General features: G+C 48.3%; 1 protein-coding gene across 3 annotated transcripts in view; it reads left to right on the forward strand.

Moving 5' to 3' along the window:
- Positions 1-16,846, forward strand: part of MAP3K15 (mitogen-activated protein kinase kinase kinase 15) — a 223,385-nt gene that overhangs the window by 166,288 nt on the left and 40,251 nt on the right. For all 3 annotated transcript variants that reach the window (XM_030202273.1, XM_030202274.1, XM_030202275.1), the window contains 6 exons: positions 1,332-1,427; positions 5,429-5,516; positions 7,337-7,470; positions 9,596-9,723; positions 10,296-10,426; positions 12,909-13,014. In XM_030202273.1, the coding sequence (XP_030058133.1) occupies positions 1,332-1,427; positions 5,429-5,516; positions 7,337-7,470; positions 9,596-9,723; positions 10,296-10,426; positions 12,909-13,014 (683 nt within the window). The remainder of the gene's footprint in view (positions 1-1,331; positions 1,428-5,428; positions 5,517-7,336; positions 7,471-9,595; positions 9,724-10,295; positions 10,427-12,908; positions 13,015-16,846) is intronic.

Here is a 16,846-nt window from a genome sequence, read left to right on the forward strand (position 1 = left end):
CTCAAAGCCCACCTCTTCAATGTTGCTTTCGGCACCTAACCTTTAGACCTTTCAGGAAATCTAGACTGCCCCAATTTGACTGCCCCTATTTGACTGACTGTACATTTGTCCTTTAGATTGTAAGCTCCTTGAGCAGGGACTGTCCTTCTATGTTAAATTGTACAGCGCTGCATAACCCTAGTAGCGCTTTAGAAATGTCTAGTAGTAGTAGTAGTAGAGCCTGAGGTTTACATAGCTGGTTAAAAAGGCAGTATAAAGATTGATACTGCTTCCAGTTCATACTACTACTGCTAATCTTTTCTATAGTGCTACAAGACATACGCAGCGCTACACACTTGAACACAAAGAGATAGTCCCTGCTCGACAGAGCTTGCAATCTAATTAGGACAGACAAACAGGACAAATAAGAGATAAGGGAATTACTAAGGTGGGAATGATAAAACATGGGTACTGAACAAGTGAGTAAGGGTTAGGAGTTAAAAGCAGCATCAACTTGAAATAGCCTCAATCAGACTTCACAGCCCTATACTCTGTGACCATCTAACCTGAATCCTATTTTATAGACCTCCCACTAACTGGAACAACAACCAATCCACCTACATGGACTTCATATCAAACGCATGCATCAATAATCCCGATGTACTTTTAACTGGGGACTTAAACCTACATTTAGAGGATTCCAACTCTGCACACACCCGCGAATGTAAAGATCTCCTTCACCTTTGTAACCTTGACCTCCCTCCTATCCAACCTACCCACAGCAAAGGTCACTCGCTCGACATCATCTCTTACAAATTCTCTACAGACCAAAACATCTACATATCCGATATCAACGGGTCTGCCACCCCCTGGTCGGATCATCTTAAATTGACACTATCCCTACACTTGCGAAAAAAGGCCCGCCTAAAACACAAGACCCTGTAAAAATCATCACTAGAGGACGGATTGACAAGGAAAGGTTCTGGCAACAAATTTACAACAATTGGTCTACACAACCAAACTCAAATTACTTCCTTACAGAATGGGACAACAGGTGCAAACTTATACTGGACGAAATAGCCCCACTATGCACTAAAATTCTACTTAGGCGCAACCTGTCACCTACGCATATTCTATAAACTGTGCCTAACGTTAGGTGCAGGTTATAGAATAGCGCTGCATGTGTGTGTGTGGGGGGGGGGGGGGGGTTCTGCGCTGATTTTGTCAGTGTCATTTATAGACTGTAGTCCATAATGCCTAACTGTAATTCCTAAACATGTTTTTAGCATAAGCCTGGCAGGCCGCTGATGAGTATCTGGAGTAAGACTTCTTTTTAAATGGAAATTTTACAGCATATCCAAGTTTGACGAACGATGTTGTTTTCTTTATGTCCACGACAACTCCGATGACTTTCAAATCTACTTCTCTACAGAGGATCAGTGCAGCAGGTGAGTAACTGTTTGCCTCTACTGTGGGTTACGGTAAGCTTAGCGGGCCTTGCGGACACTGGATTACCTCAGTAATTTTCTGAGCAGTCAGAGGCTGCAGTGCTCAGGAGCGTAGCCAGATACCCAATTTTGAGTGGGCCTGGGTCCAAGATGGGTGGGCAGAAGAACTCTGCCCTGTCCCACAAGTGATTTGGTCTCTCCCTCTCTCACCTGCATCCTCCCTCCCCCGCACCTCTCAAACATCCTCCCTCCCCCGCATCTCTCAAACACCCTCCCTCCCCTGCATCTCTTAAACATCCTCCCTCCCTCGCATACCTTTTAAATAGCAGATTTTCACCAGCGCATTGTTGCCAGGGTTGCGGTTTTCCCGCCCAATTGGGCAGGTTTCCGCGAACGGCTGCGAGAAAATTTCGGCGGCTGCAGGGTGCGGTTTTTTGGGCGGTTTTCCCGTGGCTGTTGTGTGGGTTTGGGCGCTTTTTCCGGGGCTTCTATTGGTCCAATTTGGTCCAATAGAAGCTTTTCCAGGGCTTCTATTGGTCCAATTTGGTCCAATAGAAGCTTTTCCGGGGCTTCTATTGGTCCAATGTGGTCCAATAGAAGCTTTTCAGGGGCGGGGTTACTGACATCAGGGGTGACGTGGGGGCGGGGTTGGTGACATGGGAGGCGGGGTTGGTGACGTGGGAGGCGGGGTTTGACTTGGGGCGTTTTTTGGGCAGGTTTAGGGCTGATTTGGGGCTGGGAAAATTTTTCCCATCTGGCAACCCTGCAGCGCGAGCAGCAACTAATACACACTGCTCATGTTGGCCTCACAGCCTTCCCTCTTATGCAACTTCCTGTTTCTGTATAGGCAGGAATACATCAGAGGGAAGGCTGTGGGGCCGGTGCGAACAATATGTATCAGTCGCTTCTTGCTGCAGGCGAAGATCTGCTATTTACAAGGTATGCAGGAAGGACAGTTGTAGTTTTCAGCTGGTGGGGCTTGGGGATCCTTGCCAGCCACATCATAGGTGTGCTTCTACTGGGTGAACCTGAGCCCAAAGTGAGTGGGCCTGGGCCCACCCTTGGCTACATCACTGGCAGTTCTAATTCGTTGACTGGTGATGTCATTATAGTGGCCATGACTTGACAACTTGAGGTTAGATCCTGCTTCCCTGGGCTGAGGAAGAGGAAGGGAGGGAGGGAGGCAGGAATTTGACATAGTTCAAGTTACTCTACTAATTCTGGTTGATTTGACTCTTTAATACAAGCTCTCCTCAGCCAGATTATACATTTCTGAGCCACTTTGATTCCTGCATTTCATTGGGTTCACAGACTAGAGATGGGCCCCCCAAAAATTTTATGTTTGGGTTTTTCCGTGGTTAAACGAATGTTGTTACAAGTGCATGCTATGGGGAAGATTCTATATACGGCGCATAAAAAAATTCACGCAAAAAAACATTGCTGACTAAGTATTCTATAGGCGGCGCCTAGATTTTAGCATGGTATATGGAATACGCTTAGTTGACATCCCAGTACCTAAAACAATGCGCATCTATTTACACCATCGAAAATGTGGTGTCAATCCAGGTGCGTAGATATATGCACACTGGGCCATATTCTATAACTACACATGTAAATTTGGGAGCGCCCATGAAACACCCATTTCCCCGCCCATAACCACACCCCCTTTTTATCTGCACGCATTAGAATTTAGGCGCAGTTCATTACAGAATTCGCTTAGGGCAGTGGTCGGCAAACCGCGGCTCGCAAGCCACATGCGGCTCTTTGGCCCCTTGAGTGTGGCTCTTCCCGCGAGTCCACTGTCCGGCGCTCACAGTCAGTCCATAGGCGCCCGCCCTCAGCTCCCCGACAGGCCTCCGTCCTTTTTCCGTTCCTGCCGGTGGCCGCCCAGCGTTTAAACTTCTTTATTTTAAGTTGCTGCGACGGGCCGACGGCTCACCTCCTCCAGCCTTTCACTTCCCGCTCAATGCCCCGCCTTCCTGATGAGGTATTTCCTGTTTCCGCGAGGGCGGGCGGGAGTCACTGAGCGGGAAAGGAAAAGCTAGAGCCTGGAAGTGAGCCGTCGGTCGCTGCGACTTAAAATAAAAAGGTAAGGTTTAAACCCTGGGTGGCCACTGCCGGCAGGAATGGAGAGAGGAGGGCTGTTGGGGAGCTGAGGGTGGTGGGCAGGTGGGGGCCGAGGCTGGGTAGCAGTGCACCTCAAACTCATGCTGCGTGGGGTGGGGGTGAAGTTATACAGTTTCCTTGAATGGTTGGTTTTAATGCTGTAATTCTATTAAAAGTAGTGAATGGTAGATACTGTTTGCACAAGTTCCTTGCACTTTGAAATAGCCAAGGCAACTGAGTGAGTTCAGTCCTACTGCACAATGCTGGCCAGGACTGAGTTTTTAGCAAAGGCCAGCTTAGGAGTACCCTAATTAAGTTAATAACAATGTACCTACCTATATAGTTTAAGTTTTAAAAATTTGGTTCTCAAAAGAAATTTCAATCGTTGTACTGTTGATATTTGGCTCTGTTGACTAATGAGTTTGCCGACCACTGGCTTAGGGAGTTGTGTGCGTAAATTCTAATTATTGCCAATTAGTACTCGTTATTACTTGTTAAGTTAACAGCGGTGTTGGCTTGTTAAGCCAATTAACTTATACGCGCTGTTACATAATATGCTTGGATTTCGGTGGATCTCTAGGCGTGTTATATAGAATCCGGGGGGTTTGTTCGAATAACATGCACTGTTTCTCGAGAGGGTGCATATGCGCAATGGTTCACGCATGCATGCTAGTTCACGCATGTACACCCCTCGAGAGTGAGAGTGCGCACCATGTGCTAATAGTGCATATTCAAACTGCAAATGATATCTGTTATAATCCCATCCATATCACGGACTCGATTGAAAAGGCTTGTGGGATATTGCTTCATGTTGTGAACCAGCTGCAGCTCCTGCAGCACAGTCCCAAGGGCAAGAAACAATGGAGGGGAGGAAGAGGACTACAGCCAAGACTAGAAAGGCAATCGATACTTTAAATCAGTGGTTCTCAAACCTGGTCCCGGCCAGTCAGGTTTTCAGGATATCCACAATGAATATTCATGAGAGAGATTTGCATTCATGAATATTCATTGTGGATATCCGGAAAACCTGACTGGCTGGCTTGCCTCCAGGCAGTGGTGTAGGAAGGGCGGGGCGGTGGGGGCGGTCCGCCCCGGGTGCACGCAGCTGGAGGGTGCAGAGAGCAGCGGCGTGCCTGTCGACTCTGCTGGTTTCCTGTTCCCTCTGCCCCAGAACAGGTTACTTGCTGTTCCGGGGCAGAGGGAGCAGGGAGCCAGTGGAGCTGACAGGCGCGCGGCTGCTCTCTGCACCCTCCAGCAGCCAAGAATGCATCCGGGGAGGGGGGCTTGATGTGCCGGGGGGGGGGGGGGGGGAGTGTTGTGCTGCACCCTGGGGGGATGGACGCTGCTGCACCTGGGGGGGGTGGGGTGCGTAGCGGCGATTCGCTCTGGGTGGCAGCCGACCTAGGATCGCCACTGCCTCCAGGAACCAGGTTTGGGAACCACCGTCTTAAATTGTTCACAGAGCATGAAACCTAGTAATTGGTCATTTCAAACTGCAAAACTATCAAACCAAATAGACCCATCAGATAAAGGTAAAATCAGGAGACATGAAGATGAAGTTTGGCTGTATATTGAAATATATATCGATACCTCGTGGAGATTCTAAGAAATTGCTGCTGGAGTGAAGTGGTCCCCAGTTTCATAAGCATCGCCAAACTGGTGCAGACTGAAGGTCCGTCAAGCCCAGTATCCTGCTTTCAACAGTGGCCAATCCAGGTCACAAGATCCCAAAAAAGTAAAACGGATTTTATGCTGCTTCCCAGGAATAAGCAGTAGATTTTCCCAAATCCATCTTAATAATGGCTATTGGGTTTTTCTTCACTGGGGGGGGGGGGGGGGGGGGCAGCATATCATGAGCTTTCTCTCACTGACCGCTGTGTGTTTACTGCTTCCAGATTTTGTTGCCTGGTCAAGGAGATTATCACAGATGTCGTGGGCAGTGCTGTGGAGTTAGAAGGGGAAGCAGATGGAGACACGCTAGAGGTAAGGCACAAGGAATGGAAAGAAGGAAAAAAAAAGCTTTTCTCATTCTTCTGCGAGGCAGGACTTAAAAGCAAAGTAAAACTGAAACCCGAAAAAAAAATGGAGAAAAATCAGTCCAAAAATCCAGTCCTGTAATCAGTCAAAAAATCAAAAACTGCATATACATGACTACTACTACTTATCATTTCTATTGCGCTACTAGATGTACGCAGGGCTGTACACTGGACCCAAAGAGACAGTCCCTGCTCGAAAGAGCTTACAATCTAATCAGGACAGACAAACAGGACGAATAAGGGATAAGGACAAAGAGTAGCAAGATTCTGGAATCCCAAAGAGTAGCAAGATTCTGGAATCCCAAAGAGTAGCAAGATTCTATGCGGAATCCCAAAGAGTAGCAAGATTCTATGCGGAATCCCAAAGAGTAGCAAGATTCTGTGCAGAATCCCAAAGAGTAGCAAGATTCCGGAATCTCAAAGACTACTACTACTTCTAATTATCATTTCTATGGTGCTACTAGATGTATGCAGCGCTGTACGCTTGAACATGAAGAGACAGTCCCTGCTCGAAAGAGCTTACAATCTAATCAGGACAGACAAACAGGACAAATAAGGGATAAGGACAAAGAGTAGCAAGATTCCGGAATCCCAAAGACTACTACTCTACTTATTTCTATAGTGCTACTAGACGTACACAGTGCTGTATACTAGACACGAAGAGTCAGTCCCTGCTCTACAGAGTTTACGATATAATCAGGACAAACAGGACAAATAAGGGAATTACTAAGGTGGGAATGATAAAACATGGGTACTGAACAAGAGAGGAAGGGTTAGGAGTTAAAAGCAGCATCAAAAAGGTGGCTTTTAGCCTAGATTTGAAGATGGCCAAGGATGGAACTTGACGTACCGGCTCAGGAAGTCTATTTCAGGCATATGGTGCAGCAAGATAAAAGGAACGGAGCCTGGAGTTAGCGGTGGAGGATAAGGGTGCAGATAAGAGAGATTTACCCAATGAATGGAGTTCCCGGGGAGGAACGTAGGGAGAGATGAGTGAAGAGGTAGATCTGGGAGTCTTCAGTATAAAGGTGATACTGAAAACCATGGGATGAGATCAGAGTGCCAAGGGAAGAAGTATAGATGGAGAAAAGAAGAGGTCCCAGGACAGATCCCTGAGGTACATCAACTGATAGTAGTGGAGGAGGATCCAACAGAGTATACACAGATACAGACTCGACACCTCACCTTTGCCTATCAGAATCCTAGATTGTGGGAACATACAGAACTCAGTCTTCTGCCTCACCATGCCCTGATACCTAGCACTGACTTTCATCGTCTCTCCAGCAAATGTAAAAATCAAACTCTCCTGGCTTTAAATGGTGGGAACTGGCAACTCCCGGCACCCATGGCAGCTCTTGTCACCGTCTGAGGGGAAGCCACCAAAGAAGGGTGATCTTTTTTTACTTAAGAGCATCCCGCAGGGTCTGCGGTCTACACAGTATTCTTATAATGCATGTAGTTCTCCTTGCTTGATGGGGAGCCTGGTTCTTCTCCATGAGCACAGGGGACTCACCAACCCTGGAAATGACTGGCTTAACTTTATGGTAGACACATCCTCTTCTTTCCTCTTCTAATGGTTCTCTTCTGCTCATAGTTACGAACTAGTCACCACAAGAATGCTCCTGAGTTCACTGCAAAATATACAGCACCTCAATTTAACAAGTCACCTCTCTTGAAAAATATACGTATTCATATTTTTATGCCTTTTTATTTTATTATACTGTGGGTGTTTCTCTGTTTTCTTTTCTCCTTTTTTTTTGCCTGCAGTATGAATATGACTATGATGAGAACGGAGACAGAGTTATTCTGGGTAAAGGAACATACGGGGTGGTCTATGCTGGCAGGGACCTGAGTAACCAGGTGCGCATAGCCATCAAGGAGATCCTGGAGAGAGACAGCCGGTAAGTCAGCCACTAACGCCTGTCCTCAGGTGCCCAAAGGGGTCCACTCCATGCCCTCTGACCTTTATTTCAGACGTGCTCACGTGGATTGCCATTACAGTCAGAAATGGGTCTGTGATGTCAGGGGTGTAGCCAGAAGTCGAATTTTGAGGCAGGGACTTGGGTGGGGGGGGGCAAGCATTGTTCCCCCCTCAAACCTTTGCTGGCAGGGTTGCCCCAGCCTTGCCAGACAAAGAGATTTGCTGGTTGATCCCCCGCTTGTGCTGCCTCGGCAGTGAGGAAGCCAGCAAAGCGTTTCGGCCGTGGAACCGCCAGCCATTCATCCAGTGTTATAATTTTGGAGGTGGCCTGAGCCCAAATTTGGGGGGGCCCAGACTCCCAAGGTCCCTTCTGGTTATGCCACTGTGTGATGTCCAGTAAATACAGCATTGCTGTCAATAGAAAGAGCATTTGTGACTTTTGCAAACGCTAATTTGAGATCGTATGCCAGTCATTTGGTCCAAACAACAATGTAAAACGAAGAGAGAGAGGCTAAATATGACAGTTGTATTAGTTGCGCCTAAATTAAGATGCCACTTGCACGCCAACGTTTACAGAATACTAACACTTATGCGCGGGATTGGCATCCCTAATTGTCAAGTACGCACGTAAATGCTAGGCTCTATTCTGTAAAAATGGCGTGTATGTCATTTGCGTAGGAATTCTATATATGGCGCCGAAACGTTTGGCGCTACTTCTGGGCCAAATTTTCAGCACAGAAAAGCTTTCTCACAGATCGAGGCACTGAAGGGTCAGAAAAGGCAGATCGGTGCGAAAATACACTTGCGTGACCATTTATAGAATAAGCGCCTAAGTGATTCCGTGTGGATCTGCAAAGGGGGCGTGGCATGAGCGAGTCAGGGGCGTTCCCTTAACATGTGCTCAGTGCTCATTTGGGGAGGGCCCTGATTCAGTGCTGGAGGGTAGGGAAGGTGGATGGATGGATGGATGGACAGAGTCATGGCTGTGAAAAGGGTGGAGGGGAGGGAGTGTGGATGCAGGGAGGGAGGGGGCTGTAAAAACAGATTGGTAAGAGGGACATATTTGGAGGGGGGAAGGGAAAAGGGGGAAATAGAGCACATGGGATAGAAGGGAATCAAAAGGAGAGGTGAGGAGGTCATGCTGCTCATGGATGTTTGCTTTTTTGAAAATGTACATCTTTTTTAATTTAGCAGAGTACGGAAGAAAATGCATTTGTGTTACTTTTACCAGTATTTTCACTGCTTATAGAATCTGGCTTTCTTGGGAAGGAGGGGGGTCAAAGTGATTGTGTGGTGGGGTGTGATGCGGTGCAGTGGGAATGGGGTTGGGTGGGCCAGGGGCAGGGTTGGAGGAAATTACTTGCAGTGGCGACAGGCAAGGTTGGTTTAGATTTCTGTCCCGGTGAAACTGTCTAATGCATAGGCATGTCATGGACATTCCATCTAGTGACTTGTCTAACTTATGTAATATTGAGATACAGGCGCTGCAAGGCACATTTAACCATGGCCATATGTGTGCCATTGACATGGCATAAGCAGTCGTGCCTAGATATCAGCCCTCCAAGGCTGTTTTGTGCTAGGATTCTGTAATGGACTGAAATACAAAACAACTTACGCAGCCGGCTTCTCCTACATAAGCGCACAACTATGGAATGGGCTCCCAAAAGCTGTGAAAACAATCCACGACCACTTGAACTTCAGGAAATCACTAAAAACCAACCTCTTCAAAAAGGCCTACCCCAATGACCCCACGTAACTCTCTTCACCTACCAACACAGCATGACTATGATCGAACAGGAGAACACGCAATCTTCATCCATTCCGACCCTCCACTTATACCTCATACGATCACTATACAACTTTGTATTTGTTATCCACTGACTGGGCAAACGCCTCTGACGGCTATGTAAGCCACACTGAGCCTGCAAATAGGTGGGAAAATGTGGGGTACAAATGCAATAAATAAATAAATAATGGATCAGGTGTGCCCTAACGCCACCAAAGCTGATATGATGCAGAGCAATGTTTAAAGAAAGTTACAGCTGTTCTGATCTCGCTGTGTGTACCAGCACAATTCTCTCTCAGTACCTGTCTCTTCATTACAGCTACTCCCAGCCACTGCATGAAGAAATTGCCCTCCATAAGTACCTGAAACACCGCAACATTGTGCAGTACCTTGGCTCCATTTCCGAAGACGGCTACATTAAAATCTTCATGGAGCAGGTGCCCGGAGGTTTGTGTTTACGCAGTACATTCCACAGGGCTGTGTTTAAGGGAAGACCACACCCCTCCCTCAACATGCTTGATGGCGACCGTATCCTGTTCCTGCTTCTGGTGCTTCTTGTTTGACTCCCGGGCGTAGCCATACCTCGCAGTCGGAGGGGGCCAGAGCCCAAGGTTGGGGGGCACATTTTGGTCTGCCGCCCTGCCACTCCCCATCCACTGCTGCAGCAAATACGTTGGCTGGCGGGGGTCCCCAATCCCCGCCAGCTGAAGCATTGTCCAGCGCCGATCTCCAGCACCACTGCGTTGCCTGCCCTGCTCTGTCTTCCCCTCACGTCCTGCACGCTCCTTTTAGTAAAATTGTGTGTCTTGGATTTTGTGGATCGCTTGCCCATCTGTTTTCTGTGCACCTCCCCCCCCCCCCCCCCACACACACATAAATATTACTTCTAGGATTCCCTCTGGCTACCAAGATACTTGTTCAGTTCTTAGGAACATGACCTGTGTTTTGTTGATTCGTTAATAACCTCAAACCTTGATGTGCGTTTCTGAAATATTTACGCTTTTATTTCCCTATTTCAGGTAGCCTATCTGTGCTCTTGAGATCGAAATGGGGCCCCATGAAAGAACCTACAATCAAATTTTATACTAAACAGATTCTGGAAGGGTTAAAATATCTTCATGAAAATCAGATTGTCCACAGAGATATAAAGGTCAGAGCATTCTGCCATTAAATTGTAACGTCATTCCTGTTTTCAGATTTGAGCAGTAATTGCAGCTGCCGGTGCTTTCGTTAGGATGTCACCGAGAGACAAATGCTGGCATTTTCAAGTTGTTGTTCCTTCTGTAGTTTTGACATGAGACAGCGTTACAAGATACTGCTTTTGGGCTCCGTCTTCTGTTTGTTGTCACCTGCACCAGAAACATCAACCAAGTCCTCAAAACGTCATAATTTTAAAGAAATGTTAATGATGTTTACTTTGGTGGAAGGTCAAATCTTTCTAAATATTGTAAGTGTGATTGTCATATCGGGCCTGAAGATCAGAATTTGACTTCAGGAGATACCAGAGATATTGTCACATACTTGAACAGACGGTTAAGTTGTCATGTCTGTTACATGTATTGTTAGGGTTACCATATGTCCGGATTTACCTGGACATGTCTGGGCAACCGGGCGAGTTTTGCCTATCTGCCCGTTTATCCGGATTTCTGGACAAACGGGCAGGCTGGCGGGCAGGTGGTCCGTCCTATGCTAGTCTCCCGGCCCTCCTCTCCCCTTACTACTCTACTGCCCTGGTGGTCTAGTGACCTCTTCCGCCTTTGGGGCAGGAAAGAGCCCCCTCTTTCCTGCCCAGAGTGCTGTCCTGCATTCTGTTGCTGATCTCGGCGCTGATTCAAAATGGCCGCTGAGAGTTGAAGCGACCTCGCGAGACTTCAACTCTCGGTGGCCATTTTGAATCAACGCCGAGATCAGCAACAGGATGCACGGGTGGGGTATTATAGAATATGCTTAGTTGATATTTCAGCGCCAATATCTGTGTTGCATCGTTTACGCCAAAGAAAACCTGGTGTAAATCTCAGCACGTACATTTAGGCGCACTGGGCCATGTTCTATAAATAGGCGCCTAAATTTTGGAATGCCCATTTAATGCCCGTAACCACGGCCCTTTTTGCCTCAATGTGTTACAAGTTCAGCATATGTGGTTACAGAATATGCTTAGCGAGTTGTGCGCCTAAATTTCTAATCCATGCCAATTAGTGCTCATTGTTGCTAGTTAAGTGCTGATATCAGCGCTCATTAGCTTGTTAAGCCAATTAAGTTACGTGCGGTATTATAGAATCCGGCCGATTTTGGCACCTAAATCTAAGTGAACTATATAGAATCCGGGGGTCAGCACACATCAGCCCAGTGCCTAAATTTCAGTGACCTGTAGAGAATTTACCCCTCTCCCCATGCTCCACCCAAAGTCCACCTCAGTGCATGCCCACTGGCAAAGTACATGCCATCATTTCAAAGTGTAGACTTTTTTAGTTTTCAACATTTTTATTGATGACAATCAAAATTATACATATTTCATATCTGGCCTTAATAACATAGCCACATCATAACATACATAACAAAAAGCTAGTGAAGAAGTCTGTCATCAATTTTTTTGCTTTTTTCCCCCCCTCCCCCTTTTCACCCCCCCCCATCCTCCCCCCTCTCCCTACCCCTCCCTCTCGTGCCCCCAAAGTGTAGACTTTTATGCCAAGTGGTATTTTATGAGGTTATTACATGGCCACATCCACATGTAAGTGACTAGTATGAGTGTACCCTTTACCACTTAGTCAGTGCCCCCTTTTAGAATTACCCTCCACCTCCACCATAGCACCGAGAGGGGGGGCAGGGGGACAAAATTCATCGGGCCCAGGCCTCCAAGGGGGGCCCGGTGCCGCAGTCCCACCCACCCCCCGTCGTCGACTGTCTGCCCCCTGCATTGAAATTGCAGTCTCACCTCCGTGAAAGCAGCGCTACAGGCAGCAGAATGCCTCCCTTCGGCCCTCCTTCCCTCCCTGCATCCCGCCCTCGTCTGACGTAACTTCCGTGAGGGCGGGACGCAAGGAGGGCCGAAGGTAGGCGTTCTGCTGCCTTCACGGAGGTGAGACTGCAGGGGACCCGGCCCGGTGGCGGACGGAGGGGGGGAGCGGTGGCAACCTTGGGGGGGTGGAGGGGGGAGCAGTGGCTGCGGCGATCTCAGGGGGGGCGGTGGTGACCTGGGGGAGGGGTGGAGGGGGGAGCAGCTGCGGCGGCAACCTCGGGGGGACGGGGCGGCAGGGGCAGGGCCCCGGGGGCTGCCTTGCCCCGGGCCTGGCCCAGTCGCTCAGCGGCCCTGCCCTCCACATGGTGTTGCATCTGTGAGGATGACTATCTTTCAAATGTATAGGGTTGGCTCCTCCCCCAGGCAAATGAGTATAGTAACAGAAGTGGAAATCCCAGCTCAACAGAGAGCTCTTCCTACATGGAGTTGCAGTTCTGATTTTCCTAAGAAAAGCCAAACTACCAGTCCCTGCATGCAATGGGGCACAGCCAAGACTGAGTCTGTCTCTTCAGACACGAGTGAGGTGGTCAATTAGACATGAGTGAGGTGGAAACTCTATTCAAGTAAGAGTCACCTACCAGGAAACGTTCTTATGTCTGCCTTTTCCTTCATTCAGGGAGATAATGTTCTGGTCAACACCTACAGTGGCGTGGTGAAAATCTCAGATTTTGGTACTTCGAAGAGGCTCGCAGGGGTAAACCCGTGTACCGAGACTTTTACTGGTAAGAGGACCACAAAAGAGTTTCATCAGAGAGGATGACTGGCCTTATTACTGTCCTGTAGACCATACTAACATCACTAACTTCTCTCCACTTCAACCATCAGGCTTTGGTCCTCACTCAAATCTCTCCAGCATAGGCTCTTCTTGTATTTATTCTTGTTGCCAGGGGCCTGAACTTTTTAACTTTCCATTGTGTTGCCTTCATGTGCTCTGTGTCGCTTCTGCTGGGCTTCAGTCCTTCTGATTCCAGTGCATCATGCCAGTCTTCCCACACCTTTTCCTACTTCATTGCTGCTCTTTGCACAATATCATCAGCAGGGGCGTAGCCAGACAACAGGTTTTTCATGGGCCTAGGCAAGAAGTGGGTGGGCACCAAGTGTTCTCCCTCCTCCCACACTAGAACCAAAAAAATATCCCATCTAGCGGGAAAACCTTCTTTCCACCTTGGCAGTCTACAGCAGGCATGTGCTGAAATCTGAGCATGCACAGGTGCCAGTATCATGGAGAGTAGCGTTTTCGCTACCATCAGGCGGAAGTCTTCAGCTGGTGGAGCATGGGATCCCCACCAGCTACCACTAAACGTGTGCTACTGTTGGGTGGGCCTGAGCCCTAAGTGGGTGGGCTCTGGCCCACCCAGGCCCACCTGTGGCTACGCCACTGATCATCAGTAAATATCAATGGTGCTCAGTCATCTAGACTACTGCAACGCACTCTATGCCGGCTGCAAAGAGCAAATAATTTAAAAACTTCAGATAGCCCAGAACACTGTAGCTAGACTCATATTCGGGAAAACAAAATATGAAAGTGCTAAACCCCTACGAGAAAAATTACACTGGCTTCCACTTGAAGAACGCATCACGTTCAAAATATGCTCCCTAGTCCACAAAATCATTCACGGAGATGCACCAGCCTATATGTCAGACCTGATAGACTTACCACCCAGAAATGCCAAAAAATCATCCCGCACATTCCTTAATCTGCACTTCCCTAACTGCAAAGGTCTAAAATACAAACTAATGCACGCATCAACCTTTACCTACTTGAGCACACAGTTAAGGAACACATTGCTGCGCAACTTAAAAAAGATCTACGAACTAATGAACTTCCGCAAACTACTGAAGACCCATCTCTTCAACAAGGCATACCGCAAAGATGTACCAATGTGAATACGCGCAATTCCTCCAAATCTATTTCTGCTTAATGTACTATTATCATGTTTTATCACTATCATGTAGCCCCAAATCCTCCTGTAACACTAAAAGTCTACTCTCTAATATATATTCACCACTCATGATGTATTGTAAGGCACATTGAGCCTGCAAAGAGGTGAGAAAATGTGGGATACAAATGCAATAAATAAAAAATAATGATGTATATATACAGCAGTGTTTCCCAGGCCGGTCCTGGAGTAGGGGCAGCTGTGCGTGTAAATGCTAATTGGTGCCAATTAATGCCAAATATAGCTTATCGCCAATCATTGGCTTATTAGTATATTAAGTTACGTTATCAACTGACCTTATTCTTTAACTTGCATGTGCAAATTTGCATGTTAGTCGCACAGGGGAGAGTCTATATATGTTGCCTAAAAAAACTGGCTTGGAAATCAATGCCGACTAGCGTATTCTATAAGCGGCGCTGAGATTTAAGTACATAAGTATTGCCATACTGGGAAAGACCAAAGGTCCATCGAGCCCAGCATCCTGTTTCCAACAGTGGCCAATCCAGGTCACAAATACCCAGCAAGATCCCAAAAAAGTACAAAACATTTTATACTGCTTATCCCAGAAATAGTGGATTTTCCCCAAGTCCATTTAATAATGGTCTGTGGTTTTTTTCTTTAGGAAGCCGTCCAAACCTTTTTTAAACTCCGCTAAGCTAACCGCTTTTACCACACTGGAAGTGTAAGTGAGAGAGGGGGAAGAGAGAGAGGAAAAGAAACTGTGACGGAGAGGAGAGAGGGGGGAGAGACAGACAGGTGGTAGAAGAGAGAAGGGGGAAAAAGAGACTGGGGGGAAGAGGAGAGACTGCGGGGGGAGAAAGTAAGGGGGAGGAGAAGAGGGGAAAAGGGTGCGGTATATAGAATACGCTTAGTTAATATATCAGTGCCTCCATTTTTGTGGCGCAAATCCCAGCATGTAGATTTAGGCGCACTGGGCTGTATTCTATAACTTTGTGCGTAAATTTGAGAACGCCCGTTTTCCTGCCCATAACCATGCCCCTTTTAGCCTGCATGTGTTAGAACTTAGGCGCACTGCATTACAGAATACGCTTAGTGAGTTCTGCGTGAACACATGAACCTTATTCTATCATAACCTCACTTTGTATTTGTTCTTTACCGGACTTGGCGAACGCCTTACGGTACAATGTAAGCCACATTGAGCCTGAAAATAGGTGGGAAAAATGTGGGATACAAATGTAATAAATAAAATAAATTCAAATTATTTACAATTATTGCTGATTATTGCTTGTTAAGCCAATTAAGTTATGTTCTTTGTTATAGAATACATTTTGATTTTGGCATGGATCTCTAGGTGCACTATATAGAATCCGGGGGGGACAGTGGCAAAATGCTGCCCGCTGATGCTCGAAATCTGATTGGTCCCCATTGATGATGATAGCTTCGACCATATATCATGAAAGAATCAGATACTTTTCTGCATGAAAAGTTTGTAGCACAGAGACTGCTTTCAGATAGGGCCGCCGAGAGACTGAGCTGGGCCTGGGGCAAGGCCCCCCCCCCCCCCAAACCCTATTACTGTCGCCTCCCTCTCCTGCTCTCAGGCCGCCCAGCCTCATCGACAGCCCCCCTCCGTCCGCCACCATGACCAGACCCCCTGCATTCAAATAGACAGCACCTCACCTCCATGTGAAAGCAGCAGATCGCCTCCCTTCGGGCGTTTCCTCACTGTGTCCCGCCCTCGTCACTTCCTGTTTTCACAAGGGCGGGGCACAGTGAGGGAGGGTCCGAAGGGAGGCAATCTGCTGCTTTCACATGAAGTTGAGACGCTGCCAATGCATGGGGGGCCCGGTCATGGTGGCGGACGGAGGGGGGCTATCGACGGAGCCAGGGGCAGGCAGGTGAGACCGGGGACTGCAGCGCCAGCGGCCTGGGAGCAGGAGAAGGAGAGAGACCCTGGGCCTGGGGAATTTTGTCCTCCCTGCCCCCCCTTGACGGCCCTGCTTTCAGAACAGGGCGTAGCCACGGGTGGGCCTGGACGGGCCCAGGCTCAGCCACTTTTGCTCCAGGCCCGCCCAGCCTCTTCTGCCCGCTCTCCCCGTCCGCGTGGTCTGCTCACTTTTACTGCCCTGAAGCGCCGTTCTCCCTCCAGCACCGGCGATTCCCATAGCCAGCCTTCTGCCAGCGCGCGTCATCGGGGCCTCTTCTCAGGCACGTCCTGCCTACTCTGCAACTTCCTGCATCCCACCTTTGCGGAAAACAGGAAGTTGCAGAGTAGGCGGGACGCGCCTGAGAAGAGGCTCCGACGACGCGCACTGGCAGAAGACTGACTATGGGAATCGCCGGTGCTGGAGGGAGAACGGCGCTTCAGGTCAGTAAAAATGACCAGAACTGACCATGTGCAGGGGGCTGTCGTGGGAGGGGAGGGGTAGCGGATGGAGAGGAAATGTGGTGGCGGCGGGCGGGGAGAGCGGGGGGGAGGTGGTAGCGGGTGGAGAGGAAATGCGAGGCCTCTGTGCCCACCCAGTCCACCTCCAGGCCCGTCTAAAAATTAAACTCTGGCTACACTATTGTTTCAGAATCTTATTTTCCCTGGTTTCTAGTGGGCACATGCTGAGTTCTGACATCAAACGGGGGTGATAGTTTTAAGAGGATG

The sequence above is a fragment of the Microcaecilia unicolor genome, chromosome 4 (assembly GCF_901765095.1).
Source record: "Microcaecilia unicolor chromosome 4, aMicUni1.1, whole genome shotgun sequence".
Lineage (NCBI taxonomy): Eukaryota > Metazoa > Chordata > Amphibia > Gymnophiona > Siphonopidae > Microcaecilia > Microcaecilia unicolor.